This window comes from Oryx dammah, unplaced genomic scaffold (genome assembly GCF_014754425.2).
Source record: "Oryx dammah isolate SB20612 unplaced genomic scaffold, SCBI_Odam_1.1 HiC_scaffold_28, whole genome shotgun sequence".
NCBI classification, from domain to species: Eukaryota; Metazoa; Chordata; class Mammalia; order Artiodactyla; family Bovidae; genus Oryx; species Oryx dammah.
This window is the reverse complement of record NW_024070212.1, coordinates 67,646,175-67,674,079: the sequence shown is the minus strand read 5'-3', so window position 1 is coordinate 67,674,079 and position 27,905 is coordinate 67,646,175. Positions and strand designations below refer to the sequence as shown.

The following is a 27,905-nucleotide window of genomic DNA, read 5'->3' as shown; positions in this document are numbered from 1 at the left end:
ACTATTAGCAACATACTTTTTTTGGTCTTTCCTGTAGCCTTGATTTCAAATCTAGTAGCAAAGGTTTTGTGCTACTCAGATGTTACTTCTTTATCTTAATGAGAAAACTTTTCGCAAAGGGAGTGCGAACCTCTAGATAACTAAGCCTCCAGGCTGCCAGAGAGCCGTCGCGGTCCAGGGCTAGACAGGAGAGCGGCTCGTTTCAGGAGAATGACTAAAACATTCGAGTCACCCAGACCTCCGCTTCCCCTTTCAGCTTGCTGCAGAAAGAGATGTAACCTGAATCTTTGTTTAGGTTTTGGTTAGGGAGTGAGAATTAAAAAGCCACGGCAGATGCAGAGAGCAGATTTTTTTTTTTTAAGCCAAAAGTTAACTGGCCATTTTCATTTTTTTTCCTTCTTTAATACTAAATCTGGAGTAAGTTGGCTTGTCCTGATAACGATCTTAACTTGTAAGGAAGGCGGGTTTTTCTGAAGGAGGTGAGGCTATTCCTCCTGGAAAAGACTTTCACCCCACACCCTCTTCCCTCCTTCCATGTAAGGTTCCACCCTCTGGAAAACAAAACTTTTTTCCCTTTTCCTAGAGGGGCAGAGCTCAATGAAGTTGGGGAAAGACTCTTAGGAACAGTCCATCGGAGTGGCTACGGTCACAGCGGCCTCTTTGGACGAAGACTTGTAGCCTTCTTACTCTTCTTGGTGTGTCAGCTTTCATTAGTGCTCTGAGGCGGGGGAGGGGGGCCAGATCGGCAGACACGGACAGCCTCTGACCCTCTGGAATTGGTATGTGATAAGCAGCCCTAGCAGTGCCATGTATTGGAAAAGCGATCAGATGTTTGTGTGTAAACTAGAAGAAAAGGACGTGCCGGAGCTGGCAGTTCCCCTTGAGAAGGTGAGCGACCCGACGCCCGGCCAGACCAGCTGAATCGCAGTTTCCTTGAAACGCGAGCTGTTTGGGTTCCTAAACGAGGTTCAGAAATTACCTGTAACAGTCTCATCTTCAAACCCGGCAATTTTTTTTTTTTTTTATTACGTAGTGGCGTTAGTCAGTAATCATTGCCTCCCCTCCCCACAAGCTCACTTAACCTGAGGCATGGAGACCGTAATTTGGGAGACGAAGCCTCGAGCCTAAGGCGATGTGAGTCGTGCTTTTGTTGTGTTTGCAGCGGTGATCGGGAGGTCGGGAGAGTGAGTCGGGAGGTTGGGGCGGCTGGGGGCTGGGGAGGGGGGCTGGACGTTGGGGAGGGACGGAGCCGAGGCGAGGCTTCTCTGTTCGGCAGCTGGCGGACGCTTGCCGGCCCTAAAGAGCTCCTCCGACCGCAGGGCGATCCTCGCTGTCGCAGTCGCACAGCGAAACAGAAGCAGACGAAGCTCCAGGAAGACTTTTGGGATCGCAGGGAGGGCTTTGAGGGCCACTTTACTTTAAAAAAAAAAAAAAATCGAAAGAAACAAACCCTAGGGCTCTGTAGTTGCATCGTTCCTCAGAGTAGATAGCGGGGAACTGACAAACTCTCACCTCGCTCTGGAGGCAGGAGCGTTTACTCACAAACGCGGGGTATGTCGCGTTTTCGGTTTGAAAATTATCTGCAGCCTGTTTGAGCGCCTCCGCGGCCCCGCACTGGGCACCACTGACTTTGTCTTCGCCCGAATGCTTGCGGAAAACGCACGGGAACTCCGGGGGCTCCTGCCTAAACTCTGTGTTTGCGAGGACGCGGCCTCCGTGCTGCGGCGCTGGGTCCCGGCAGAGAGCTCGGCGGTGGGGTTCGGGGGACTCCGGGGTTCGGACAGCATCTCGCTTGATGCTGTCAGAGGGAAGAGGGAGGCGAAGAGAGAACTACATAAGTGTGGGCCGCTCGAGTTCCCTGACACCACCCCCTCGCCCCCCAAGCTAGCGTTTCCGTGAACGGAGGCAGAAAAAGCCCAGAGCTGCTGCGTTTTCGTTTAAGTACAAAACTCCTGCAAAGGCTTGGAAACACTTGAGTAATGCGCGTTGTTGCTTTAAAACATTTTGACCGAGGTTGTGTGAGTTGTTTTTTTAATGACACAAATTAAATTCAGCTGGATATTTTCCATTATTCGACCCGCTTTTTGCGCTGGTTAAAAATAATCCTTTGGTAACTCAAATGTTGACTTACCGAGCAATAAGTGGCAATTTACACCTTAAAGAAACGAGTATAAATCACTCGCAGCTCTAATTGCTGTAAGTTTACGAAAGAGCTGCTGGCTCGGTTTAATCTGAAGCATTTTCATTCAAATTGTCATCGGAACAAACACCAGGCTTCTTAAATCCCGCTGTAATTAGCTTTCAAGTATCCTATTAAACCTCTTCACCTTTCGGGCTATCCAACTCAAAAAGCTCCCATTTAAAAATATATATGTCTCGGTCTTTTAATTGAGGTTATTAAAGAAATCAAGTTTCTACCCCCACCCCCTCCTCAAATACTCTTTTCTTTTCTCCTACTCCACCCCACCCCCCATGCACCCCCTTTAGCCCAGTGATCCCCGCTCCGCAGTGATTGACGTCTAGAAAGAAAATGCTTTGTGCGGGGATGATTGTTATTAACTCGTTACCCCTGGCAGGGGGGCGGGGAACCGGCGTGCTCCGGTGAGCGCTGGGGACCCGTAGCCCGGAGAGCGCGGCGGCGCGCCGGGCGAGCCCCGGAGCTCCCGTGGCCGCCTCGCTGCGCGCTAGGGCTGCGCCGCCGTCCGCTCGCCCGCAGCCGCGCGGGCCCAGGCGCCCAGACGGCTGCCTGCGCGGCCCAGCGCGCCGGGGCCTTCATTAGTTCGCCCCGCGTACCGAGAAGCTGAAGCTCCGGGCTGCACGTGCCGACTCTGAACTTCTCGTCTCTGTTCCTCTCCACGTCTCGGCTCTCACCTCCTCAGTGCCAGAGTCTCATGTCGGAGGAGTGCGGGCGGACTGCAGCCCTGGCGGCCGGGAGGACTCGGAAAGGCGCCGGGGAAGAGGGGCTGGTGAGTGGGTAGGGCCCCGGGTGCTGGCTCTGGAGAGGCGGCCCAGAACGGAGGGCTGCTGTCCCAGTTCCTTCCAGGGCTCAACTGTGGGTCCTCGAGGAGCCGGTGGAGGGGGAGGGATCTGGGGCGGGCTAGGCAGAGCCGCCAGGCACCCCAGGACTTTGAGGTCGGGGGTCTGCAGCCCCGGCGACCGCGCCATGGGAGCTTGGACCCCGGGGAGGGCGAGGAGCGGGACAGCAGGAACTGGGGGTGGCTTGGGGGAAGGGAGGGGAGGCGGTGAGGGAGCCCCCGCGCGTCTGTGGGATGGGGAGAGGAGGAGGGGTCTAGAACCGCCTGAGACCGCGCCTCGTGGCTTCCTGCAGGTGAGCCCCGAGGGAGTGGGGGACGAGGACTCGTGCTCCTCCTCGGCCCCGCTGTCCCCGTCGTCCTCGCCCCGGTCCATGGCCTCGGGCTCCGTCTGCCCTCCCGGCAAGTGTGTGTGCAGCAGCTGCGGCCTGGAGATCGTGGACAAGTACCTTCTCAAGGTAGGGCGGAGCCGCGAGGCCCGAGGCAAGCGCGGTTCCCCGGGGAGCTCTGGGGAAGGAGAAAAGTTTATTTTCCCCTTCTTTTCCACTCAAGTTCTCGCTCGAGGTTGTAGACTTTCTTAGCACAACCGCCCAGTCAAGAGCAACTCATAAGGTGGGAAAAAATAGAAGAAATTTTAGAATACCCCCTGTTGTGTGTGTGGTCTAGCGGTGCCGATAGCCGGGTGAATGTACTGGAGTCAGCCACCTACTTGTAGAGGAACGGAAGTGGGGAAATCCTTACCCATTCTCGAAACAAGGTTCTGCCTCATTATTTTTACCGAGCCTCGGGTTATAACCCGCAGCAACACCCAGGCGTCTGCCTGCTTATGAGGGTTCCAATATTGTTGACCGATTTTCCCTTTCCAGTGTCTCTTTTGGTGAGAACCACTGTGAAGTGCCTTAAAGAGTCTTTTCTAGACAGATATTTTTTACATAGTCTTATGTTTATTTACACTAACCTGAGGCTTTTACAAAATAAAATTCATACTACCATTTAAATAAAAACCATTTTCAATATCTTCCTCCTCTTACTAAGGTTTAATACTTCCGGGCCAAGCAGTGATTTTTTTTTTTTTTTTAAAACATCATCTCCAGTGCTTAGGAGGGCAATGGAAATTGATGTGAAGTTAGACAAAACAAAAAGAAAGAAAAATGCCTGGGATGAAGTGCTTCAAGTGGTGGTTTGAGAGTTGACTGTCTGTCTTAATTTGTTTTACTTCTCTCAAGATATTGTGGGGGAGTTTTGAAGTACAAATTCTGGCAGGCCAGTTATCCATGTCATTGCATGAAGGATCATAGTCCCCCGTGTTTTAATCCTAATATCATGGAATTTCAACTTCAATAGTTTTTTTAAACCACTATTTAAAATAATGATCTCTCCTACACTAAATTAGTAGCAAACCAGTTCACTTTCTATTCTCCCCACCACCACCATCCCCCACCTAGTTTCTCAAAAGAATTCATTATGTAGAATATGAATTCAAAAAGCAAGTTTATGAGTTTCTTTAAATTTCTGCCTCAGCATACAAAACTGCTTCATCTGGGAAGCTGGAATGATACCCTGTAGATACAACTAAGATAAAGAACCAAAAAGAGTTTTGGTGAAAACTGTTTAAAAAGTAACTAAGTTACTTAATTAGTGGTTGATTCTTGAGACTGGCAAGTTAGCATAGCTTTCTCTTTAAATCTGCATTCTTAGATTCCCATTTCAGTGTTTCTAGACCTGAGCCTCTTTGAATATTTCAAAACCATCTTTTGAATCAAAACTAGCTTCTTCCTTTCTTGAGCCCTCCCAGGAATTAGCTTTATCTTTCAGAATATTTCTGAATGGATGTATAATGGATCCACTTCATATTAGAGAAGAAAAAGAAAAAAGCTTGAAGTGACTCTTAACATAATCTCTGAATTAGATAGTCATTTCTAGCATTCATCTTTTATATGTTAATATATGTTTATATATCATATATTTGTATAAAACAATCTAAATTATCTAAATGAGGTTTTTTTAAGCTTTCTTTTGTAATAGGACTGGAGTCCTCTCAATGAAGTCTTCTACATATAGTCTTAGTTTACTCTTTAGTATATGTACAAGTGTGCATAAGTACATATTAGTAGACATGCAAGAAAACTGTCTTCCTATCATATAGGAAACTAACAAAAAGTTTGACACTTTATGATTATATAAAAACTCTTGAGTTCTCAACTCCCCCACCACCACCATTTTTAGTACATATTCTTCCAGATAAGTTTGAATTCAGTTCAAGTCACTGGTGAAAAAATAATTATTAAATAGAATATTTGAGGATGTAACTGTTTAATATAGAAAAACACCATATCATGAGGCAAGTAAAATGGAGTTAGAACAAAAATGTGAGAGGAGTTAGATCGATCTATTGCCCATGTGATACTACAGTGCCCTGTCATTTGAGTGATTTTTTTTTTCTGGATTGATCCTATATATGTATACATACAGAGATTGGATGAATGCTAGCCATCAGGAAAGGTTTATAGTCTCCAGAATTTTTTCTGTTCATCTTATTTTCCTCTCTGGAAAAGAAAAAGAAGATGAAGGAAGTTTTTGTTTTGGTTTTTTTTAGTAAACTTTGAGGAAAGGTGGCACACTAGGAATTACATCTGGCTTTAGGGAACTAGAGAATGACCATGACTCTGCCCTGAAGACTGCATCTATCCTGGCTTAAAAAAAAAAAAAAAAAAAGCTTGGATAAGATCAAAATGCAGAAGGCCTTAAACAGTGGAATACTAATGGAAGCCTGTACTTCTCAACTTTAATTTAATTGGACCCATTTGAGGGGGGGCGGAAAATGCATCTCTATATCCAAGACAGCAATAACCGTTGTTAATTTTTAAAATTTTGGTTTCCTCAGATTTTTTTCCAGTTGTTTTCCAATGCTATTTTCCCTATTTACTTGTATGGTGAGCATGTTTTTTTAATAGAAAAATCAAAACTTAAATTTCACTAAAATCATCAGTGCTTTGGAAAGAGGGACATAACTAATTAGAAGCCAGTGAAACTTTCTTCTTCAGCTTCACAATACCTTTTCTATTTCATGTCACAGTAAAACATGTTGAACAGTAGTGCTAACATGATAGAATCATTGGACAAGATTGTCTTTATTATGAAATAGTGTAGCAAAAGCTATATTTCAAAATTTCCCATTTTTTCCAATTTCCTAATTCCTATATTAGGCATTAGATCCATTTGTACAATGTAACTGCTGCTTTTGCATTATTGCTGTTCTTTTACATGAAATTTAATTAAGCTAAACCAAGTTCTTGTGCCCACAAGGGCAAACTTTAGGAGCTTGCATTATAGGCAAATTCAGTTCAGTACACATCTTCATTCCCGGAGGCCAAAGGTATGCAGCTTATAGTATGATGGCAACAGTTTAAGGTGAGCATTTGTACGATTTGTCCACTGACCCGACAGTATTTCATGCCCCTATTTACAGTGTAAAGTGCTATGATTTATTAATGCATTTTATAAAATAAAATGTCTTACTAAGTATAAATGACAAACAATACTTGGGTGCCTTTTTAGAACCACTTATAATAGATTTATTTTTTTCCTTTAATGACCAAATCATTAAAGTAGGGCTACCAGTGCTTTATGTTTTGGTTATTTAATGTTAGGTGGGAGCCAGGGCTTCTGCCATATCAACATCTAAATCTACCTTAGCAGTGTCTGTTTTGTAAGAGAAATGAATTGCCTGGCTTCTTTACAAGGGTAAGTATTTATCTTACAAAGCTTTTTGTCCATTTTCTTTTTCACTGTAGCTAGTGAACAGTTTATAATGGCTAAAAAGTAGATTGAGAAGGTATGTGGCTTGAATTCTTTAGTTGCCATGTGTTATGGTGGGAAGAATTTGGTCAAGGAAAAATTATAAAGCCAATATGTAGGACTTAAAGTGACCAAAATTTTCCCTATGTTCATAGATGTTGATTAAAAAAAAAAAGAATGGACATTTGATTTATTTAAAAAAAGATACTTGAATTTTTCAAAATTATTAAAAAAAATAAACACGAAGTATAGAATATGCTGTTGTGATTTTTCTGGCTGAAATCTAAAAGGATGCGTATGTATGTAAATATGACACCTCTTAGATGGCAACATTCAGAGCATGTGTTAAAATATTAAGGGGCTAGCTTTTAAAATTGCCTGATACAGAAAATCAATGAAGGATACTCTTAAGCATGGTATTAGAATGGCTTCTCATTTGGCCCCTTTTTCTTCACAGGTGAACGACCTGTGCTGGCACGTCCGGTGTCTCTCCTGCAGCGTCTGCAGGACCTCCTTAGGAAGGCACACCAGCTGTTATATTAAAGACAAAGACATTTTCTGCAAACTTGATTATTTCAGGTACACTGTAACTTCTTTTGTTTTTTTTAGTAAGTAGATACACCAAGAAATTATTTACACAAAGAGAATTTTATAAATAGGCTTTCTGGTCCAGTTTTATTTACTGAAGCCCACTCTTTCTTATACAACAGATTTCAAAATGAGAATGCTTTATATTTTTGAGGTAAATTGGATTAAAACAAATAAAATTAGCATATTTATATGTTTTAGGAACCCAGTATATAAAAATTAACTTTGAATAATTTTTTCTACTTTGGCAAAGGAAAGTTTTAGGTATTATAAATAGGGAAGCTTCTTTGCTGTGCAGGGATATAAAGTATGAAATATAAGGTGACTTATTGTAGCAATGCTCTTTGTTCAGGTAGAGTAGTAAGACAAAATGAAGTAATTATAGAGGGAAAAAAATCAAAGTGTTATTGAGCTTTTACTAGTTTATTATAGAATGACCCCCTGTAATATACCTATAAAATGCCAGCAGTTTGAAAATTGTGATAAACCATATTATTCAGAAGAATTGACCATTCCAGTATCAGAAATACACCGACTCTAATTATATAACCTGACTAAAAATTCTGTTTCTTTTGTCTGTTCCTTGATATTTGTGTGATTATATTTGCCTAGGGTATTAAACGTAACATTTTCTCTGCCTGGTCTCTTTATAATCATTTAAATGGAAAATTTCCTCACGGATAGAATTCAATTCTTAATGGATAGCTATCTCAAAATTGAAATCATCCTTAAGCATGACTTTTTAAAATTATCACCTTTTTCCTTTATTTGCATTTCCAAAGGAAGAATTTTCATTGTGAAATTGGGAAGTTAATACTACATAATGAAGTTTGTAATACTAATTATGTTGTTTATACTCAATTTCAAAAACTGATTTAAGAGTTTAGTGATTGATTTGAATAAAATTGCTAGGCAAGTTAAAGCACTTCACGAAACCCAGAGTCCTTTATTTTATAAAATCATAGGATTTTATAATTACCCAAATCATATATTTCTCATCAGGTTTGCTTTCTATTTTCTCAAAACAGTAGCAATTTGCCTCCTCTTTCACATAGGGTATGCTAATCTTAAGTTTTTTTGTTTGTTTGTTTGTTTTATAATTTAAAGCTGCTTGAAATGTTTGTTTTCAGAGACTTTCTACAAGTCTAGTTCTTCAGGATTTTTTAAATACCTTGTATTTTACTATATTCAAAAATTGATTTTATGCTTCAGATTAACTTAAAAACTAGCAACACCTCTAAAGACATGTTAATGAATAGACAGAGACACATGTACTTTTCTAGTTTAATGGTGATATGCCAGGCTATGACTGCAGCTGTGGTAGGAGATATGACAGAGTGTCACAAGGACTGAGAGATAAAGGAGATCTTTACATCTGCCATTTTGTTAAGATTAACTTGCATTTAATGTCCAGAATTGTGTCTAAAAGTTTTAGGTAATATTTCTCCGCCTCTTGTGGATGGTAATGCAAGAGCTTGTTTACCAAAGGAAGCATCTCTGAGTTTTCCTTCCTCACGCACCAGAGTGAACAATTTCTGTTCTATTCATTCTTTGATAATATCAATTTTAAATGCTTTAACTTTTTAAAGTTTAGAGTATTTTCTAATTGTCTCAACTTGGCTTTAAGATATTACTATTTATATCTTCAATGGTATCGCTTTGTACTTTTAGTTTTTTCATTTTGGAGTGTATGTGTGTTATGTTGAGTCTCTAGATAATTTACAAATGTCCTGATATTTGTTACAAGAAGGATATTGAAACTCAAATTTCATTTAAGAGAAAAAATCCTATCCTCCTTTAGAGTAACAATGAGAAGTCTTTGTTTTATAAACAGGTTTGAGTTATGATCCCATCTCAAGTCTTGCTGCTGCTTACCATATTGACTTTTAAAAAATAATTTATTCCTGTTTCATTTTCAAAAGGTTTAAATACTTGGGTTAATCCAATGAGTAATATAATGTGTTAGTTTAATCCTAGACTGATGAATATCTCAACAAGCATTAACTCTTCACCCTTCCCCCGCCCCCCATTTATGTAGAAGGTATGGAACTCGCTGCTCTCGCTGTGGGAGGCATATCCATTCTACTGACTGGGTCCGGAGGGCCAAGGGGAATGTCTATCATTTGGCGTGCTTTGCCTGCTTTTCTTGCAAAAGACAACTTTCTACGGGAGAGGAGTTTGCTTTAGTGGAAGAGAAAGTTCTCTGCAGAGTGCATTATGACTGCATGCTGGATAATTTAAAAAGAGAAGTGGAAAATGGTAAATATATACTTAAAATACTTTTGAATCTTTTGGGACAGTGAACACAGGGATAAAAATAATTTTTTCCTAAGGTCGTCTTAAAGCATTATTTTGTGCAGTGTAATTGTGGTGAAACTCATTAAGCCCTCTACTGTTAGTGATGGTCTCCATCTGTTTGTTTATAAGAAAAGCCATGGCATATGTATTTGCCTTGTGCCATATTCTCAGGAAGCAGCCTTGAGTTTAGGGTTCTGTTTTGCTTTTTGTAACCAGTTGTTTCCTTGTGTTTGCCTTTTTAAGGATGAGCCTTAGATGTGCACTTTCAACTTGGTGCACTTTTGACTAAATATATAAGCCTACAAATGAAATGTTGTTTCTACATGATGTTTCTAGTATGTTCTAAATCTTAAGGGATTTGGCAAACTAGAAGATGTATACAGTTTTATACCAAGCCAAGAGATGCAAGAAACCTATTATTGTATGACTGCCCCCATTTGAGTTACCAGCACATTTGGTGTGTTTTTTAAATGCAGGTAATGGGATTAGTGTTGAAGGCGCCCTCCTTACAGAGCAAGATGTTAATCATCCAAAACCAGCAAAAAGAGCTCGGACCAGCTTTACAGCAGATCAGCTCCAGGTAGACATGACCATGAATTTTAATTTTTGAAGCCCTTTTCCACCAAAAAAAGGGAAAAAAACCCCAATAAACAAAAAACACTGAAACTAACAAAAGCCAAACAAAAAGCAATGTCTATGCTGTCTTAAAACATTTTTATTTTTTCAAAAAAGTTAGTCTGTGCTTTTTGTGCAAACTGACTTGTTAAGTGTATGAAAACATTGCCCTAAATATTGTTTATCAATATTCCAAGAGTTGTGGTATGATGTGAACTTATGCAAGTTTGTCTCCCTGATGTTTGTTAACATTAACATCAAGGTGCAAACAAAATGTTGCTCTGTCCTGACTTCCTGAAAAAATTACTTTAACCCAGGTATTTATGTTACTACATGTAATTTTAATAGAAGACAGAACATTTTGGGACACTTAACAGAAAGAGACATTCAGTATGTGGGTCTGTGGGACTCTGATGTGTTCATCTTTTTAACAAACTGCATTGAGTCTTTTAATAGACAAGACTGTAGATTTTCTGAGTAGGAAGGAATTGAAAATGCCTTACCATAAATAGAAATCTACTGATTGACTGCAATCAAGTAGACCTTTCCTTGTTTTTAAAGGGGGTAGAGGGAGTAATTCTATAATTTGATGCTAAAGTTTGATTATGTTCCCTGAAAATAGAGGGATTATTTTCAACTTAGTTGCCCTAAATATAATTGTCATAACTTCTATTTTTATAGTCAGGAAAATAATGAAATAATTACTCTTTGCTTTATATTTAAGTCTGTACACACAGTGATTTTTTTCTGGCATTTTTTTTCAGATAAATCATTTTCTAAAAGATTAGTGTGACTGAAGTATTTATGTTAAGGTGAGGTAACATTTATTGAGCACCTACCATGTATGTATGGCTAGGTGCTTTACACATATTATCCATCTTAGCTCAGACTTTAGAGGGTTTTTATACAGTGTTAATAAGTGAATGAAGGTAATTTTTTGAAAAATTGCTGATAGTATTCTAATATTTGTCAGTATGTAAGATGAATACAGTATGAGAGAATATTTATTTTGACAATGATTAAGAAAGAAGCCTTGATATGACATAAATATCCCAAAGGACCTTAATGTCACTGAAAAGCAATCTAGCTTTAAAATCTAGATCCATTCTTAAAAAAAATTCCAGAAAATTATTTTTGATTCCTTAATTCAGGCATCGACTACTATAGTAAGTAGAAAATGGAAGGTAAGGCAGCTGAAAGAAATATCTGTTTGAAGCTTGTTTTTCTGGGTGCCTCATGTGGTTATCATGAAAATCATGTAAAGCCCCAGGTTAGGGGATACGTGTACCTGTGAGAGACCTGGTAGCAAAATATCCAGTAGCTAAAAGGTGTCTGAGTTAAAATAGAATCTCTAATATAAATATGTTCTGTGTATGAAGTGGGCTGTTTCCGTGAAAGACTGCCATAATTTTAATAGTCATAAGATCAATAACTTTAATTCGATATAAAAATTTATTAGTAAAAGGGTAACTGAAAATTTGAAGCAACTTTTAGGTAGATATGTACAATCTCATCTGGAAAGTGTAGATACTAATTAAATAGAAAGGGAATAATATTTGTGGAGGTCTTTGTTTACCAAGTCCTATGCCAGATAATTTCCTGTACGTTATCTTTTTTCATCTCTTACAATTCATCCAAGAACTGCAGAGACTCCCCCAAGGCAGACAATCAAGGGAATGGCAGAGAAGAGATTTGGACCTTACTTCCCAAACTTCTGGTCTTTTAATTTTCCTTAGCCTCTCAGGAGACCATGAGTAGAACTGTGCCTTACTAGCACTCCATTTCACGGCTGTGGCAGCTAAAACAAGAGTGAGATTCTGAATCTTGAAGATGGCTTTATAGTTTTAAATTGCAAATGTGCATAAAAACTACTTAAGCATTATTATATGAAAATGTGATCTGAATCATGAGTTTTAAAAAATTTATACCAGAATCATAGGTTTTTAAAAATGAAAGCAGAAATTATATTCTTTCTAAACATGTTCTCACTTATTCAGTGTTGATTAGCATCTGTCTATGCCAGGAATGACTGAAACGATGAGGCATAATCTTGTCCTCAAGTGTTCTTTGTTGCTTAGGTATCTAGGATAAATTGAATCATTATACTTTACCAGAAGCTTTAATAAATCAGGCCATGTACCTTACTGTTAAATTGTCTTACTTCTCAGAAAGCTAATTATTTAAGTAGTGCTTAAATTTAGCAAAACAGTAAAATATAGGTGATCAGTGAGTCAAGACTATTCATACAGTACCTTGCTTGGACTTAGAAGAGTTAAAGTATGAGGAACAAACAAACTTCGAAATTCTTTAGAAAATTACGAGAAGAAAAAAATTGTTTAACACAAACTAGACTATTCTGTGTTGGCAAAAATATTTCAAATATTGTCTCATTTGTATAAATTGTATTTTTAAAGTTCCTGCCAATATTATGGTTTGCTTATTGTAGTTGGAAGTACTTGCTCAATGATTATTAATGTTAAACATGCCAGGGTTAGCACCTACTTTAATCTACTTTCAGATTAAGTTGGTCAGCTGCTACTATGCAGACTCTTGACATTTTTGGTAGACTTTCTGGCTTGAAAATGATGTGTCTACAGAGGCTAGATCCTTGACCATTTTAAATAGCTCAGAAGAGGAATAGGGTAGATTTTTGGCATCATTAGTGACTGGAGAGCAATGAAACCAAGTTGAAATTAAAAGGATTCCTTTGTGAGACTAAACACTGATGAATACATCTTACTTTTCCATTAGCATATTCCAGTTTTAAACCATCAGTGTTGATTTAAGTTTTCCTCTATTCCTTAATGAGAAATTGCTTTAGTAAATGTAATTTGGTTCCATTATTAAACTTGTGAATTTGAAATGCATTTGTGAAGAGCATATGTTTTTTGTTTTATAAATTATCTATAATAACATTACAAATAAATATCTGTTCAGCTTTCCTCCTTGAAAAATTAAAAAAACAAAGACATTAATTTGTTCATTTTTTTTTTTCTCTTTTGGATGTTACATGCTCAACTATGTATAAACACAACTATTTGCACATGAAGATATTAAAGTAACACATTTGGAGGAGGAGAGGAAGGATTACGTGAACTGGGCATGATAATAAACTTTTAGGCTGTTTCTGCCCATTTTTAAAAGCAAAAGTAAAAGTGCTAGTTTACAGCAAGTGTGTGGATAAGTATATTGGACTGGAAGCCAGGAATGCCTTATTCTGGAAGAGTCCTATCAGTGAGAACCTAAGTGAAAAAAATACATAATTTTTAAACCTCATAAGGTTTCCCAGAACAACATTGATCTTTTTCTCCACACTATCTTCGGATTTTCTGCATATTGTGGAGGTTCATTCAGTTAATCTGGGCATTATCTCCAGATATAATGGATAAGACATTCCCTTTGCCCTCCAGAAACTCACTTTCTGCTATGAAGAGCTCTACTTGCTAGCAAATTAGCTAGCTACTTGGTGACAAGTGCAGTGGCAGAAGATGGTATTATTTGAGGAACATAGTAAAGAATGCAGTTAATCTTGACTGTTGGAAATGGTGTCAGGGTCAGCAGAACTTTAGATTAGGTAGATTACCCCCGTCCCATGCCCAGGACATGCACAATGTCCTAGGCTCTACTCTCTCATTATAATACTTTCTTTATATTTTATATTTCCCTCTATTCACTTTTAAGTAATAAAATTCAAATATCTTGCTTGATTCCCAATACTTCCTTTTCTGAAGGAATCCAAAGCCCTTTGCTTGTGCTTTTATTCTGGAGCTCCTTTTCCTCCTCCTCAACTCCATGCATCTCACTTTAACTTGTATTGTTGTTAATTATTGGCATGCATATATCTTTCTCCCAGGAAGCTGAGGCCAGGTTCCAATCCAGAGGTTCACATCAGAATCATCTGGGAGCTTTTCAATCTGTGAATGTTTAGATCTCAGGAAATTCTTATACAATAGACTGATGAGTATCTCTTTTAAGGTCCCAGATGTTCCTTTGCATAGAACAAGTGCCGAAACAAAGAATGATGGCATCATTGCAATTAAGTGGAGTGCAGTCTGTTGCACTGTCTACTATTTTCATACTAATAAAAATTGATGTAGGGGCCTTGAATCTATTTAGTTGAGTAGAGGTCAAAGATACGATTTTTATATTTTTAAAAATTGCTTAATGCTAGTAATTTTTAACAAAATGGAAAAAATAGTAAATAGACTTTTATGCATTTTTTGTGGGTTGTAAGAATGGAAGAAAAGGTGAGCTTATTTTTAACAGCATAGTTGAGAGACAAGTTTTTTTATGTTGAAATTTATTTTTTTAAAGATTTGGGCATAGCAAATTGTGCATAATTTTACATAATATGCATTCTTTTTATTGATATACACTTCTCTGTATTGATTTTCAAGTAGTAAAATACAAGTACTCCATTTTCTTGTGCATGCCTTATCTCTCCTGTCATCAAAGTTCAGAAGATTGAGCTGCTTATTTTTAGCTATTTACTATTTACTACCTACATTTTTTAAAAAAACAGGTTATGCAAGCACAGTTTGCTCAGGACAACAACCCAGATGCACAGACTCTCCAGAAACTGGCAGAAAGGACAGGCTTGAGCAGACGTGTGATACAGGTGACTATTTTAAAGGTTAATCAAGAGATACTAAAAGTTCTATTCTAGGTTTTTATAAGTGTACATTGTGTGTGTGTGTGTAGAAATGTCAAAGCATTAGCTTCTCATTTTAGATCTCTTCACATTTTAAATCAGTTTTTTTAAAAGCCTGATAACTATTAGCCTGCATGATCCAGGCTACCATTTGTTAGACAGCTCTTTGCAGAAGTTACTTCATTCATTGCTCAGAGAAAGCCTAAGATCCTAAGGCTAAAAAGACAACTATGGTTTGAAGCTAGATCTGTTTTTGAAGCCAGAATTGTTTCTACTTTTCTATGATTGTGTATGTGGATGTGTGTGTGTGCAGGGGGTGGACAATGTTCTTGACTTTTATTAAAGATCCAGGTAGAAGGAATGATGTAAACAAAAGTAGGGAAGGATAAGTTAGAGCAAATTTGTTGGAAGATAAAATTTATGTTTGCAAATTGTGGGAAATAGAGTTGTTTGAGCTGAACTTGGAGAGGCCAGTGAATATCAAGTTTGCTTCTGAGTAGGAGAAAACCATGATATGTATTTTTAGGAAGAAAGGACTGGTGACGGTACATAGGAAGACTTAGAGTTGGGAGAGGCTACATGGAGATTGACAGTTTAGGTGTGATGCCCAGCAAAATAATGATTTTTCAAAAAGAGACTTAGCTGGTGGCCTCAAATTCATTCTGAAACATTTTATCTACTGAAGACTAATGGCCAGCACTGGACGCAAGAGAGACAAGGGAAAAGACCTGGGCACTGTGATGGTGAAGCAGAGAGACGTCGAAGACGACTTACGTTTGAAGTCAGAGTATCCATGGAAATGGTGTTACTGACAGGACTATTAAAGGATTTTAAAATGTGGGTTTGGCAGTTGGGAGGGAGATGAATTCCTTTTCCAGCTCTGATTATCAGGCAATGATGGTGGCAGTTGAGCATGTAAACCAGTATTTTAAAGGATGAAACATCATTTCCATGGATACACTTCCCTGGTGGCTTAGAAAATAAAAGAATCTGCCTGCAGTGCGGGAGACCTGGGTTCGATGCCTGGGTTGGGAAGATCCCCTGGAGAAGGGAATGGCTACCCACTCCAGTATTCTGGCCTGGAGAATTCCATGGACAGAGGAGCCTGGCAGCCTACAGTCCATGGGATCACAAAGAGTCCAACATGACTGAGCAACTTTTACAAAGGATGAACGAGACTCATGAAACTAGCTCCTTTATAGAGAGACGGTGGGCAATAAAAACCGAGGAATGACATCTATGGAGTGAGCTGTGTGAACTAGACCGTCACAGCCAGAACCAAGGAATGCGTCTAGTGTAGAAGCATCATGGAAGCCCGAGGACTGAGGTAGATTCAAGATGGAGGTGGTCAACTGTATCAGGATCTTATATTTCCTTCGATTAGGGAAATGGAAAACAATTTTAAATAATATTTAAGGTTAAAAAGGTATAACAGAGTGATGATGCAAGTGACTGACTATAAGATGATGTTCAGTGGATGGAAACAGTTAAGTCTAACACTGCACTGTAATGTTTTATTTCTTAAATTGGCTGGTGGGTAAACAGGTGTGTGTTCTTCAGTTTATTTCTATTAGGCCTGAAGTATTTCATAATTAAAAGATCATTTATTCCAAGAAGTCAGTGGGAGAGACCTGACGATACCTCAGCTTCTATGAAGACCTAGATTTGCAGTGGATTTGGTTAAGTGCAGTGTATGAGGCTGTCTGAGGCGGCAAGTCCCATAACCTCAGTACTTTCAGATGTCCAGGGTATTGTGTTTGTATCAGAGTGCTGGATTCTAGAAAGGGGCTAACAAGGAACCAGTGGGAAAAGACTGCTCCCTTTAGAGGAAGATTAAGGTCAAAAAAGTCTGGAAATCATGTGCTGTTATTAACAGCAACAGGGATATTTATCTGGAGAAAAGATCCAGAGATGGTAAGGGAAGGATGAGTATAAACAGAGGTGTCTTTAAATGGTTATGAAAGGCGGCAGCATCATGTCTCTGTGAGGGAATGTAGGAGAAAAACAGATTTCACTCACAGTGAAGAATTTTCTCAGTATGTAAGTCTACAAAATTGGCATCGGCTACCATTGAGCACTACTGGTAAAGAAACTGCCTGCCAGTGCAGGAGACGTGGGTTCAGTCCCTGGGGCGGGAAGATCCTCTAAAGGAGGCGTGGCAGCCCTCAGTATTCTTGCCTGGAGAATCCTATGGCCAGAGGAGCCTGGCGGACTACAGTCCATGGAGTCATAGAGTCGGGCATGACTGAGCAGCTTAGCACATACCACTGAGGTGGTGAGTTTCCTTTACCTGGAAGTGAAACTTCCTTTGTTGAGGTAGTTCCAACTCAATGGTCTGAGGGGTTCCTCATAATCTAAGACTCTATACATTCAGTGACAGTGATTGCTGTAGCTAAGTCAGATTCATGGTTATTACGTTTTAGATTACTTTGAAGTTGGAAGCAAAGGAAAATGGAAGATTTTCTGAGAGCTTTCTTTATTATTTGAAGAAGTAAGAACCCCAGACAGACATCTCTCATATAATTTCTGGGTATTTAGGTCACCAGTATTATGAGCAAGTTAACTACATTGCAAGCCCTAGAACCTGGAGAATATATTGTTGGGTGGTGGGTTTTAACATGTAAGAGTTAAATATTTTGATAAGATGGCAAAGGAGTGCTAACAACTCAAATATATAGTCCTTTACAGTGTTTTTGAAGGATTAGTTACTGTGAACTCAAATAGTAGTCAGAACCTCTTTGCCCAGCTACTTCCTAGCATTGAGCGCACATTAGAAATGTTAAAGAAAAGAGATTTACTAGGCTTTGATTCTTATATACAAACTAGGTTACCCAAATATTAGGTGGAAATACTGGTCCTATACAGGATATTATTACAGATCTCACCTTTACTAGCTAAAGTCTGCATGAAAGTGAAAATTGTTAGTCGCTCAGACATGTGTGACTCTTTGCAACCCCATGGACTATAGCCCGCCAGGTTCTTCTGTCCATGGAGTTCTCCAGGCAAGAATACTGGAGTGGGTAGCTATTTCCTTCTCCAGAGGATCTTCCCAATCCAGGTAACAAACCTGGGTCTCCTGAATTGCAGGCAGATTCTTTACCATCTGAGCCTCCAGGGAAGCCCTGAAAGTCTGCATAGTGAGACATTGTAACAGAGCAGATCATCACTGAGCTGAAATCACAGAACAAAGATGGGTGATTTTACTTTTAACAGTCTACATCCAGATATAATCACTGCTCACATATCCTTTCACAAAGTTGAATTATGAATTGTATATCTTACAGAAACATGATAAAACATTGCTATTTCTCCCAGTGTGCTTGGAGTTCTCTTTCCATATTAAAATATACATCCTTTGTGTTACTATATAATTTAGTTTATTTTGAATTTTTTTACATCATAAAAATGCTACAATGAAGAACATTATGTATATACTTTGTGCATTTGTTCAGTGGTGTCTATAGGATAAATTTCTAGAAGTGAGATTATTGAGTCAAAAGATAAAAACATTATAAGAGCTTTTGACTGATAGTACAAAATTCACCTTGCAGAAAGTTCATAATCAATTTATTCTCCCAGAACCTACATATGAAATTTCTCTTTCCTCAACGTGGATAAATCCTAAAAACTATCATTCTTTTATATCCTTTCCAATTGCCAGTAAGAAAATATCATTGTTTTTATTTATCTTTCTTTTATTATCAATAAACTTTAATATGTTTACTTATATTGTGATTAAAAATGTATTTTTTAGCTGATTTTTATATTGGGTTATTTCTTTTCTCTTTATCTTACAGATTTTTATTATTTATGATGTTAAACTTTCATAGTTTATCAATTGCCTTTTCATTTATTTTTACCACATAGAAATTTTACATTGTTTTGTATTCAAATCTCTCCATATTTTTTTCCTGATAGCTTTGGCTGTTTTCTTGCTCAACTAGAGAAGTATATCAACATTGGCTTTTGTTTCGATAAACATTTATGGTCCCAATTATTTATATCTAAACCCTTATTTATTTGTAATGGACTTTTGGTTACATGTTGTAAAGTTAAGATTTCTTTTTTCCCCCCAAATGATTAGGTAGCTTCCTCTAATCAATTCTATGCCAGCTCTAATTTCTCAGTCATTTAAAATTACATCTTTTTCATACATTAAATTCTTTTATTTGGCCCTTTCGGTTTTCTAAGAGATTGATCTAATGCACTAGTCTTTTCTTTTACAGAATGTCTATGTGGCCTGCTTTCAGCTTATGTATTTTATAATTTACAACTTAGATTTTTTAAAAGTATGTTACTTAGAAGAAATTTTAACTCTGTTAGAGGTTTTCAAAGCAAGAGGAGATTTTAAGTCAGTAAGGAGAATCAAAAGGACTTGTATTTCATTCCTCAAGCTAGATAGTCCTCATGTCAGAAGTTTTCTGATGCCTGAAATCTTTATTTAAATGTGCAGGTGACATGATTCTTTGTGTTTTCAAACATCTCTTTGCTTAATTACCTGTTGATTTTTTTCTAGAAGGTATTTGAATTACATTAAGGTAGTTATTCTACTGTTAACATCAGGCTATCTTCATATTTATTTCCAAAGTCTGAAATTTAAAAAAAAATAACTGAGTGTTTTCCATCTAATATATAATTTATTGGAGACATCAGATACCTTGAAGAAACTCTGGGAATCATAGTGCTATGTGTTTCAGGTTAATGTCATCCTGTGGGGTGCCTGTCTTCTGGGCAGTGTCAGGGGAAAAGGCAGGTGGCAGCTGTCCTTGGTTAAAAGTTGGAGACTCTGTGAGTGTGTCTTCTTGGCTGGCTGGGTGATGGCAGTGGCACCTGTTGTTCAGGAGCCTGTAAAGGGAGCTGTGACTGGAGACTTTGGATGAGATCGCTGTAGAGATACCCGAGTCTCGCTGCTGCTCCAGAACATGGGTGATAAGGCTGTGACTACATCATTTTCCTTGATACATGCCTAAGCTCGTTCCCGAAATACTCCTTAGATGCTACCCCTCAGCCACCTGCTCAGACCCTTTTTCCTTTGGTTTTAACCCCTTGAGTTTATACCTCTGTTTATGAGTCCCAAGGATAGCAAGGTATGCCTTTTGAAGTTGGGCCAACTTTTTAATAAATCTTTTTTGTGTTCAGCTCTCTGTTCCACGTTGTTCAGCCCTGATTCCCTTGAGCCATCAACTAACTGCCTGCCAGCCCTGGGCAGAGACTTATGCCCCTGGCCTTCTCTCTTGATCCCCAAATGTTCTTATCCTAATTTCCTTATAAAGTTTTAATCCCTCCACTTCTCTATCTTCTTATGACAGAGTTGTTTGGAGTGATAGCAAATAAATGCTGTAATATTTTAATAGAGGAACACTGTGTAGGCAGGTTATATCTAAGAGCAGGAAGTTCACATGCAGGTAGCTTAGTTACTGGAAGCATTCTGGGTGGTCTAGACTTGTTTACCCTCACCTGCACATAAAATTCTGCTTAACCCAGAACTTCCTTTATTTTTGTGATGGAGTGGACACAAGGTGGTTAGCTCTTTACATTTGGTGAACTGTTTCACCAGTGGATATGTTTGCATTTTATTCTACTTAAATATTGCTAGTTGTTTCTTACTGTAAGCCTGACTTTAACCTGCTTCTTAGAGAATAGCCTATGCATTTACTAAGAGAAATTGAACTCAGCAGGTTACCGAGAGACTGGAATAACTGAATCAAGAGGTTTGTAGAAAGCCTTAAGTTCTCAGTGGGGATTTTAATCATTTGAAAATGGATTTCAAATAAGTCCAGCAGGTGTCTGAGAATACAGTGAGTAGTGTATTTTTAAAAAATTTCTGATGAAAGGGTTTTTTTCCGTTTTTCTTTTTGTCCCAAATGTCAGTAGGAGAACCAAGGAAACTTTTCTGAAATTTTGAATCCCCTCCCCCATTTTTATTTTGGAAGATGCTGGCTTATTATAGAACCTGTTTTAAATTAAATCATCAGATAATTATTATTTGGGCAAAGAAAATGACCTGATAACTGTGCAAAATGATTTCTCTTGTGTCTACAGAACTCTTTTTTAAAGAAAGCTGCTTTAGATTTATGCTGTGCTTAAATGGTAGAGTGGCATCCTTTGTAGTAGTGAACTGGTATTGTACTCAGCTGCTATGTGACATAGCTACTGTTGCTTTTCTGCTCTCTCAGGTATGGTTTCAGAACTGTAGAGCACGCCACAAGAAACACGTCAGTCCTAATCACTCCTCCTCTGCCCCAGTCACAGCAGTGCCACCCTCCAGACTGTCTCCACCTATGTTAGAAGAAATGGCTTATTCTGCATATGTGCCCCAAGATGGGACGATGTTAACTGCACTGCATAGTTATATGGATGGTAGGTATCCTAACATTTAACAGCTGCCTTTCAAACAATCACTCATACCTTCTAATATTGTATTATTAATAGGATTCACATTTTGAAATATTACCTCAGTAGTAGCTGAAAAATACTGTGGGAGAGGGATGCAGTAGGGAGAAGAACCATCCAATCTTCCTACTTCTGTGCCAGCCTTTTAAGGGGCATGTGGAGCACTCACTTTACAGCTAAAATACAGATATTCATAGTGACTCACAGATAGTGCTTGATTTTTACTTAGAAAAAGCATTCTTTTTGTTTTGACCTGATAAATATTTGAATAATTTATTTTCCTATGGTCAGACACAAGTATTCACCCTCAGATTTTTAGATTGAGGTTTACTGAATTTTGTTAAACTTTTTTATTGAAGCAAAACGTACATATGGAAAAGTACACACATAAGTATTCAATTTGATGAATTAATAAAATCAACATATCCATGTAAATACTACCCAGAGGAAGTAGTAGGATATAATTAGCACCTCAGAAGCTTCTATGTCCCCTCCCAGTCATTATCCTCTTCCTCCAAAGTAACATTGCCTTGACTTCTAAAATCATGTTCTGGTTTTGCCTGTTGTTGAGCTTTATATAAATCAAACCTTGCAGAATGTATTCTGTGTCTCACTTCTTTCAACTATAATGTTTGTGAGATTCCTTTGTATTGTTGCAAGAATCAGTGATTTGTTTCATTGTTATACAAAATTCCACTGTAGGATACCATTATCCACTTAGGGTTGGTAGGCACTCATTTTATTTCCAGTTTGGGCTTTTGTGTATATGATGCTATGGCCCTCATTGTACACACCTTTTGGTGCACGTTAATTCACAGTTTTATTTAGTACGTATATGCTAAGAGTAGCATATAGGGTCCTGGCTACACATATGTTCAATCTTAGTTGATTCTGCCAAAAAGTTTCTGATACTGGTTGAACCAATATACACTCTGACCAGCAGCACATGAGAGGTCAAGGTGCTCTACATCCTCTCCAGCACTTGATGTAGTGTAACCTCTTAATTTAGCCAGCTTAGTGGTTGTATAGTGCTATCTCATTATTTCCATTTGCTTTTCCCTCATCTCTGAAGAGCCTGAGTATTTTTCCTTTGGGCATTTGTATATTGGTTTTTTTTTTGTGTGTGTGAAGTACCTGTTCATGTCCTTTGCTTGTTGGTCTGTTGGCTTGTCTGTTTTGTTTTTCCTTGATTTGTGCTAATTTTGGCTGTGTATTGCATATAGATAAGTTTTTTCATGATTATATGTATTGCTGTCTTAAGGGTATGTTTCATGGAGCACAAGTTCCTAATTTTAATATAGTTCCATCAGTTTTTTTCCTTCATGAGGAATGCTTTTTTTATGACCTGTTCAAGAAATTGTTCCTACTCAAAGGTAATGAAGATATTCCTCCTATCAGTTCAGTTCAGCTGCTTAGTCGTGTCTGACTCTTAGCGACCTCATGGACTGCAGCACTCCAGGCCTCCCTATCCATCAACAACTCCCAAAGCTTGCTCAAACTCATGTCCATTGAGTCAGTGATACCATCCAACCATCTCATCCTCTGTCGTCCCCTTCTCTTCTGCCTTCAGTCTTTCCCAGTATCAGGGTCTTTTCCAGTGAGTCAGTTCTTTGCATCAGGTAGCCAAAGTATTGGAGCTTCAGCTTCAGTGTCAGTCCTTCTAATGAATATTCAGGACTGATTTCCTTTAGGATGGACTGATTTGATCTCCTTGCTGTCCAAGGGACCCTCAAGAGTCTTCTCTAACACCACAGTTAGAAAGCATCAATTCTTTGGTGTTCAGCTTTCTTTATGGTCCAGTTCTCACATATATACATGACTACTGGAAAAACCATAGCTTTGACCAAATGGACCTTTGTCATATATTCCTCCTGTGATATCACTAATCATGTTTTAGCTTGACATTTAGATTTACAGTCCATCTAGAATTGAATTTTCTATGTAGTGTAAAATAAGGACAAAGTCTTTGTTATGTTTATGAAAGTACCAATTTCCCAGCTGATTTTCTGTGCTACATTGTCATAAACCAAGTGTCCATATAATTTATATGTCAACTTCTGTATCCTTAGAAGAGCCTAGAGGGCTACTGTCCATGGGGTCACAAAGAGTTGGGCATGACTGAAGGGACTTAGAACATACTATTCTGTTTTATTGGTCTATTTATTTCTGTATCCATACCTAATTGTTTTACTAATGCTGGATATATAATTATTGATATCCAGTAATACATGTTATCCTATTTTGTTGTTTAAGTTTGTATCGCCTCTTCTTGACCCTTTATGTTCCCATAATTTTTTCCAACAAAAAAGAAAATAATTGAGATTTTGATATAATCTATTAAATAATTTGGTAGGAAACCACCATCTTAATAATATTGTCTTCCAAACCATAATCCTAGTCTGTCTGTCTGCTTATTTAGGTTACCTGCAAATGCTCTCTTATATTCTGGAGTTTTCTGTTTAGAAACCTTACACATCTTTTGTTAGGTTTTTTTAATAGGTTTTTGTTTTGATGCAGTTAACTGTAAATGGTTTTTCCTTTATATATGGAAATCTAGGTTTACAGCTATTTTCTTTCAGCACTTTGACAATATGAATAAAATAGTTTTCTTCCATTGTTTCTGTTATTTAGAATATAGTTAATTGACTTGATACCACTTATTGTTGAAGTCAGCTATGGGTCTTATTCTTGTTCCTTTAAAAGTGAATGTCCTTTCCCCCCCAGATTTTCTCTTTGTGCTTGGTTTTAAGTTTTGTAGAATGTGCCTAGATATGCTTCTTGAACATGAAAGTTTGATGTATTTGCTTATATAAACTTTCTGTATCTTCAAATATTATTTCTGCTACTACTGAAAAAGTCCATATTTTCTAGCCTTTTGATTTCCATGTTCTGGACTAGATATTTTCTTCTGATCTGTATTCCACTTCACTAATTCTCTCTCTGTATATGCTGTAAAACTCACTTGCTGAGGTCTTAATTTCAGTTATTGTTTTCAGTTTTTAGCATTTCCATTTCATTCTTTTTTTTTTTTATTTCTATACCAGAATTATCTATCTTATCACTTTATTCCTTAATACAATTGTTATGCTAATTATAGTTATTTTAAAGTTCATACCTGACAACTCCAATATCTGGATATTTTTGCAATCTATTCTATTGTTTTTTCCTCTTTGTTTTTAGTCATGTCTTACTTGCCTTGTTACTTTTTTATTGCACTTCAGATGTGAGGTGGGAAAACTAGAAATAATTTGAAGCTCTGGATGGGATATTTTCCACCAGACAAAATTTAGTTTTGCCATTGGCAGGGAGTTAGGTCAGGGGAAGATCAACTTAATCCAATCAGACATCAGTTCTCACAAAGGCTGGCATGTTTCTGGGTCACCACTTCTTGGCAGTAGCCTTTTGAGATACCCCTCAAAGCTTGTGTTTTGTTTTGTGTCTATTGTTTTTAATGAGGGCTTCTCTTCAGTGGTACCTGGTCCTTCATATTTGTTCCCCAGTACCCAAAGTCTAACTCCTGAAAACTCTGCTAAACTTCTCAGCCTCTTAGACACTCATTTTCTTTTAAAATTGTTATTACACTTGTGGAGGAAAAGTAGCCTCATTTTATTTCCTTCCTTCTCTAGGACTTGACTTTGCGAACTCTCACTTCCTTGGTATCTTTCAGATGCCTTCAAACAGCTTTTTAAAAATTTTGTCCAGCTTTCTTAGTTGCTCTTAGAAGGACATTTGGTTTGAAGCAGCATAGTCTTTGCTGAGAGTGAAAAGTTCATTTTAAGGTTTGGTTAAAGTAAAATTCAGAGCCTGTATCATTGTTGCCATTTATCCTAGTGTACTAGGATTAAAATTGTGTGTGTTCACATGAATGACTGTAGTGTTGCCTGAATCAAATGTGTTTTCATGTCTGCTTAGGAAAGAGTCAGTTAAACATCCATAAATGGGAATTTGGGGCAGGAGTCACCCTATAGAGGAACCTTCGTATGAAATTTAGCAACATCTCTATAGACGAAGGTGGTGTGTTTCTGGCTGCAGGGTAAAGTGCAGTGAATGGGGTATGGATGGAGGACTTTAAAGTGGTAAAAGCTTGGGGCCCAAAATAAAGATTTTGGAGTAAACCATTCCTGGATTCTCATAATACTATACTCACTATGCTGAATAAGTTAATGCTTCTGCTGAGGTCAGTAGAATAGCTTGGTGCCCTCAGCTATAATCAGTAGTGAGAGGACTTTGCCTTGGATTGTTTTTTGTTTGTTTTTAAGTCAGTTTTATTTTATTTACCATACAAAACTGATCCACAAATTTCTTTCTATTTTGTAGCTCATTCACCAACAACTCTTGGACTCCAGCCCTTGTTACCCCATTCAATGACACAACTGCCAATAAGTCATACCTAATTCCTTTTTTCAGGGATAGAAATGATTAAGGATATAAACTTGTCATTTGTTATGTGTAAAATACCATTGAAAATATATTAATGTTAATTTTTTATTTAACACCCAAAGCATTTCCAACATCACTTTGCTGCCCAGGTATGTATCTCTAGTTGGCCTGCAAGACACTTTTATTGATTCTTCATTTTTTGTAAAACTTATGTTTACAAGAAGAAAATAAATCAAAACTTTTTTTTGTATTGTATGAAAATAGTTCACTCGAGTGTGTATCTGTTAATTTATTTGTCATCAAAAGAGCACTTTGCCTAAAAGAAAGGACTGACAAGTGTGCAAAATGTTTACAATCCTTTGTGAAATTGTAGTTTATCATTAGTTTGTATCTGTAAGTTATTGTTATAAATATTACCTGTATTTTTTGTTATATACAACTTTATACTTTGAAGCTTGTATCTGTGAATTTGCAATTGAAATTTATTTTGCCAGTGTTTTCTGAATGAACTGAATAAAGCTTCTGTTGTAGCATGCCATGCAAACACATTATTGTGTTTGTGGTTGATGAACTATGGCTGTAAATAACACTATAGTTTAATAAGCCCACCATTCTAAGTTTATTAAACATTTTTCATTCTTGTGAAAGTTTCAACCAATTTATCCTTTTTGTGTGTGTATTTTCAGCAGTAAGTTGACTTTAGCCTCTTACACGTATAATAACAACTTTTAATTTTAAAAGTCATTTTGTTTTGAGCTTTGTTGTGAGTACATTTAATAGGAAACTTATTTGTAGATGATTGCACTTAAGAAAAGAACACCTGAAAATATCTCATTTGGCAAATTGTCTCTTTTGAACTAGCTAATAAAATTAATGTGAAAGAAAAGGCAGAGTGCTTTTCAAAATCACCTTTTGGGGTGTCCCAAGCCAGAAACGAAATGTGGGCCATCAGAATGTATTTCTTAAGGGTTGAAAAAGGAGGACAAGAAATATTTGGAGTTTTTGATCAGTGCTTCTAGAGCAGAGACTCTCTACTTTTTCTTCCTAGTGAACCCTCTTTAGGGACTGTGCTTGAGAGCTGAAATCTAAACCTCAGGACTTTATCCTATGTAGCAGTGGACACTTGTCTCGGAATTACAAAAGTAAGTAGTGCCACCCTCACTAATTTTTGGATTTAAAGAATTTAATCAGTACTTACTTCTTGTCTTTTATATACCAATCAGGAAAAAAAAGGTAGTAAGAAAGAAATCTTGAGTTTAAGTCTTTGTTTAACTTGGCGGCATCACATCTGGCTGAGGACTGGAAGTAATAGTGGAGTATTTGTAATTCTGTTCTAGTAATCATAAATGCAACCAGAAAGCAATCACATGGATGTCGGTAACTTACTATCTGCCTCAAACCAGAAGCAACAAACCTAAGTTTCACTATGGGAGAAAGGGGGGAAAAAAGTGTTTTGTTTTTTTAAACTTGCTACTCCAGTTACAATCCTTTTGGCCAGAAACAAAGAACATAGCCAGTAGTCACCGTATCTGATCTTGTGAAATCGATGCTAATCTCCTGGGCTCTTGTCTACCTGTCCCAGGCACCACGTGGTGAGGTCAGCTTTCCTTTACCAGATGTGGAAGAAAGCTCTTGTAGTCTAGCCAACCTCTGTACTTGTAAGCGGCTTCTTCCACTTCCCAGCTGCATGTAATTGGCACCATTTAGCTTGGAAGGTGCTTGATTGTGAGTGTTCCTTCTCTGGCTCTTTTGCCTTTTTTTCTGTGCTCACAATGCTCAGAGAAATTTTATGAACCACATCACTACCATTTTTAGTTCCAAAGATGAATGTCCAAAGTTGAAGCAAAATTTCCATAACAGAGAAGTTCAAAGTTGTCAAGATAATGAGACTTATAGATCCAGCATATGAAGTTGCTAATAATAAAAATGGGATAGATAAGAAAGTACTAAAACATTTTTTTGCATGTAATACAAACAGTATGACTATGTTTTCGTTTCTGTTAATGGAAGTCGGAGGTGCTACTTTTATAACTTTAATCTAGGGAAGAATTGAAGTATCTCCATGTTAATAATACTCAGTGTGAGCATGTAGGCACAATATCTATTTGCTTGAAATTAGAGGGTGATCAGACGACTTTTGTGAGGCTTGG

At 37.9% G+C, this 27,905-nt stretch overlaps 1 protein-coding gene across 1 annotated transcript; it reads left to right on the top strand.

The window, feature by feature from the left end:
- The first annotated feature begins 651 nt into the window (after positions 1-651).
- On the top strand, positions 652-26,409 carry LOC120856984 (LIM/homeobox protein Lhx8-like). The gene is made up of 9 exons (XM_040232548.1): positions 652-888; positions 2,880-2,966; positions 3,329-3,490; positions 7,288-7,409; positions 9,457-9,677; positions 10,193-10,296; positions 14,854-14,949; positions 21,159-21,342; positions 25,693-26,409. The coding sequence occupies exons 1-9, from the start codon at positions 808-810 to the stop codon at positions 25,767-25,769; spliced, it is 1,134 nt and encodes a 377-aa protein (XP_040088482.1). The 5' UTR covers positions 652-807; the 3' UTR covers positions 25,770-26,409.
- Positions 26,410-27,905: the final 1,496 nt, after the last annotated feature.

What these genes read in the sequence shown, in the direction of transcription:
- LOC120856984 (XM_040232548.1), top strand. Translation starts at nt 808, where the DNA reads ATGTATTGGAAAAGCGATCAGATGTTTGTGTGTAAACTAGAAGAAAAG. An exon ending in TGGCAGTTCCCCTTGAGAAG is followed by an intron (nt 889 to 2,879) that starts GTGAGCGACCCG and finishes TCACCTCCTCAG; the next exon opens with TGCCAGAGTCTCATGTCGGA. An exon ending in TGAGCAGACGTGTGATACAG is followed by an intron (nt 14,950 to 21,158) that starts GTGACTATTTTA and finishes CTGCTCTCTCAG; the next exon opens with GTATGGTTTCAGAACTGTAG.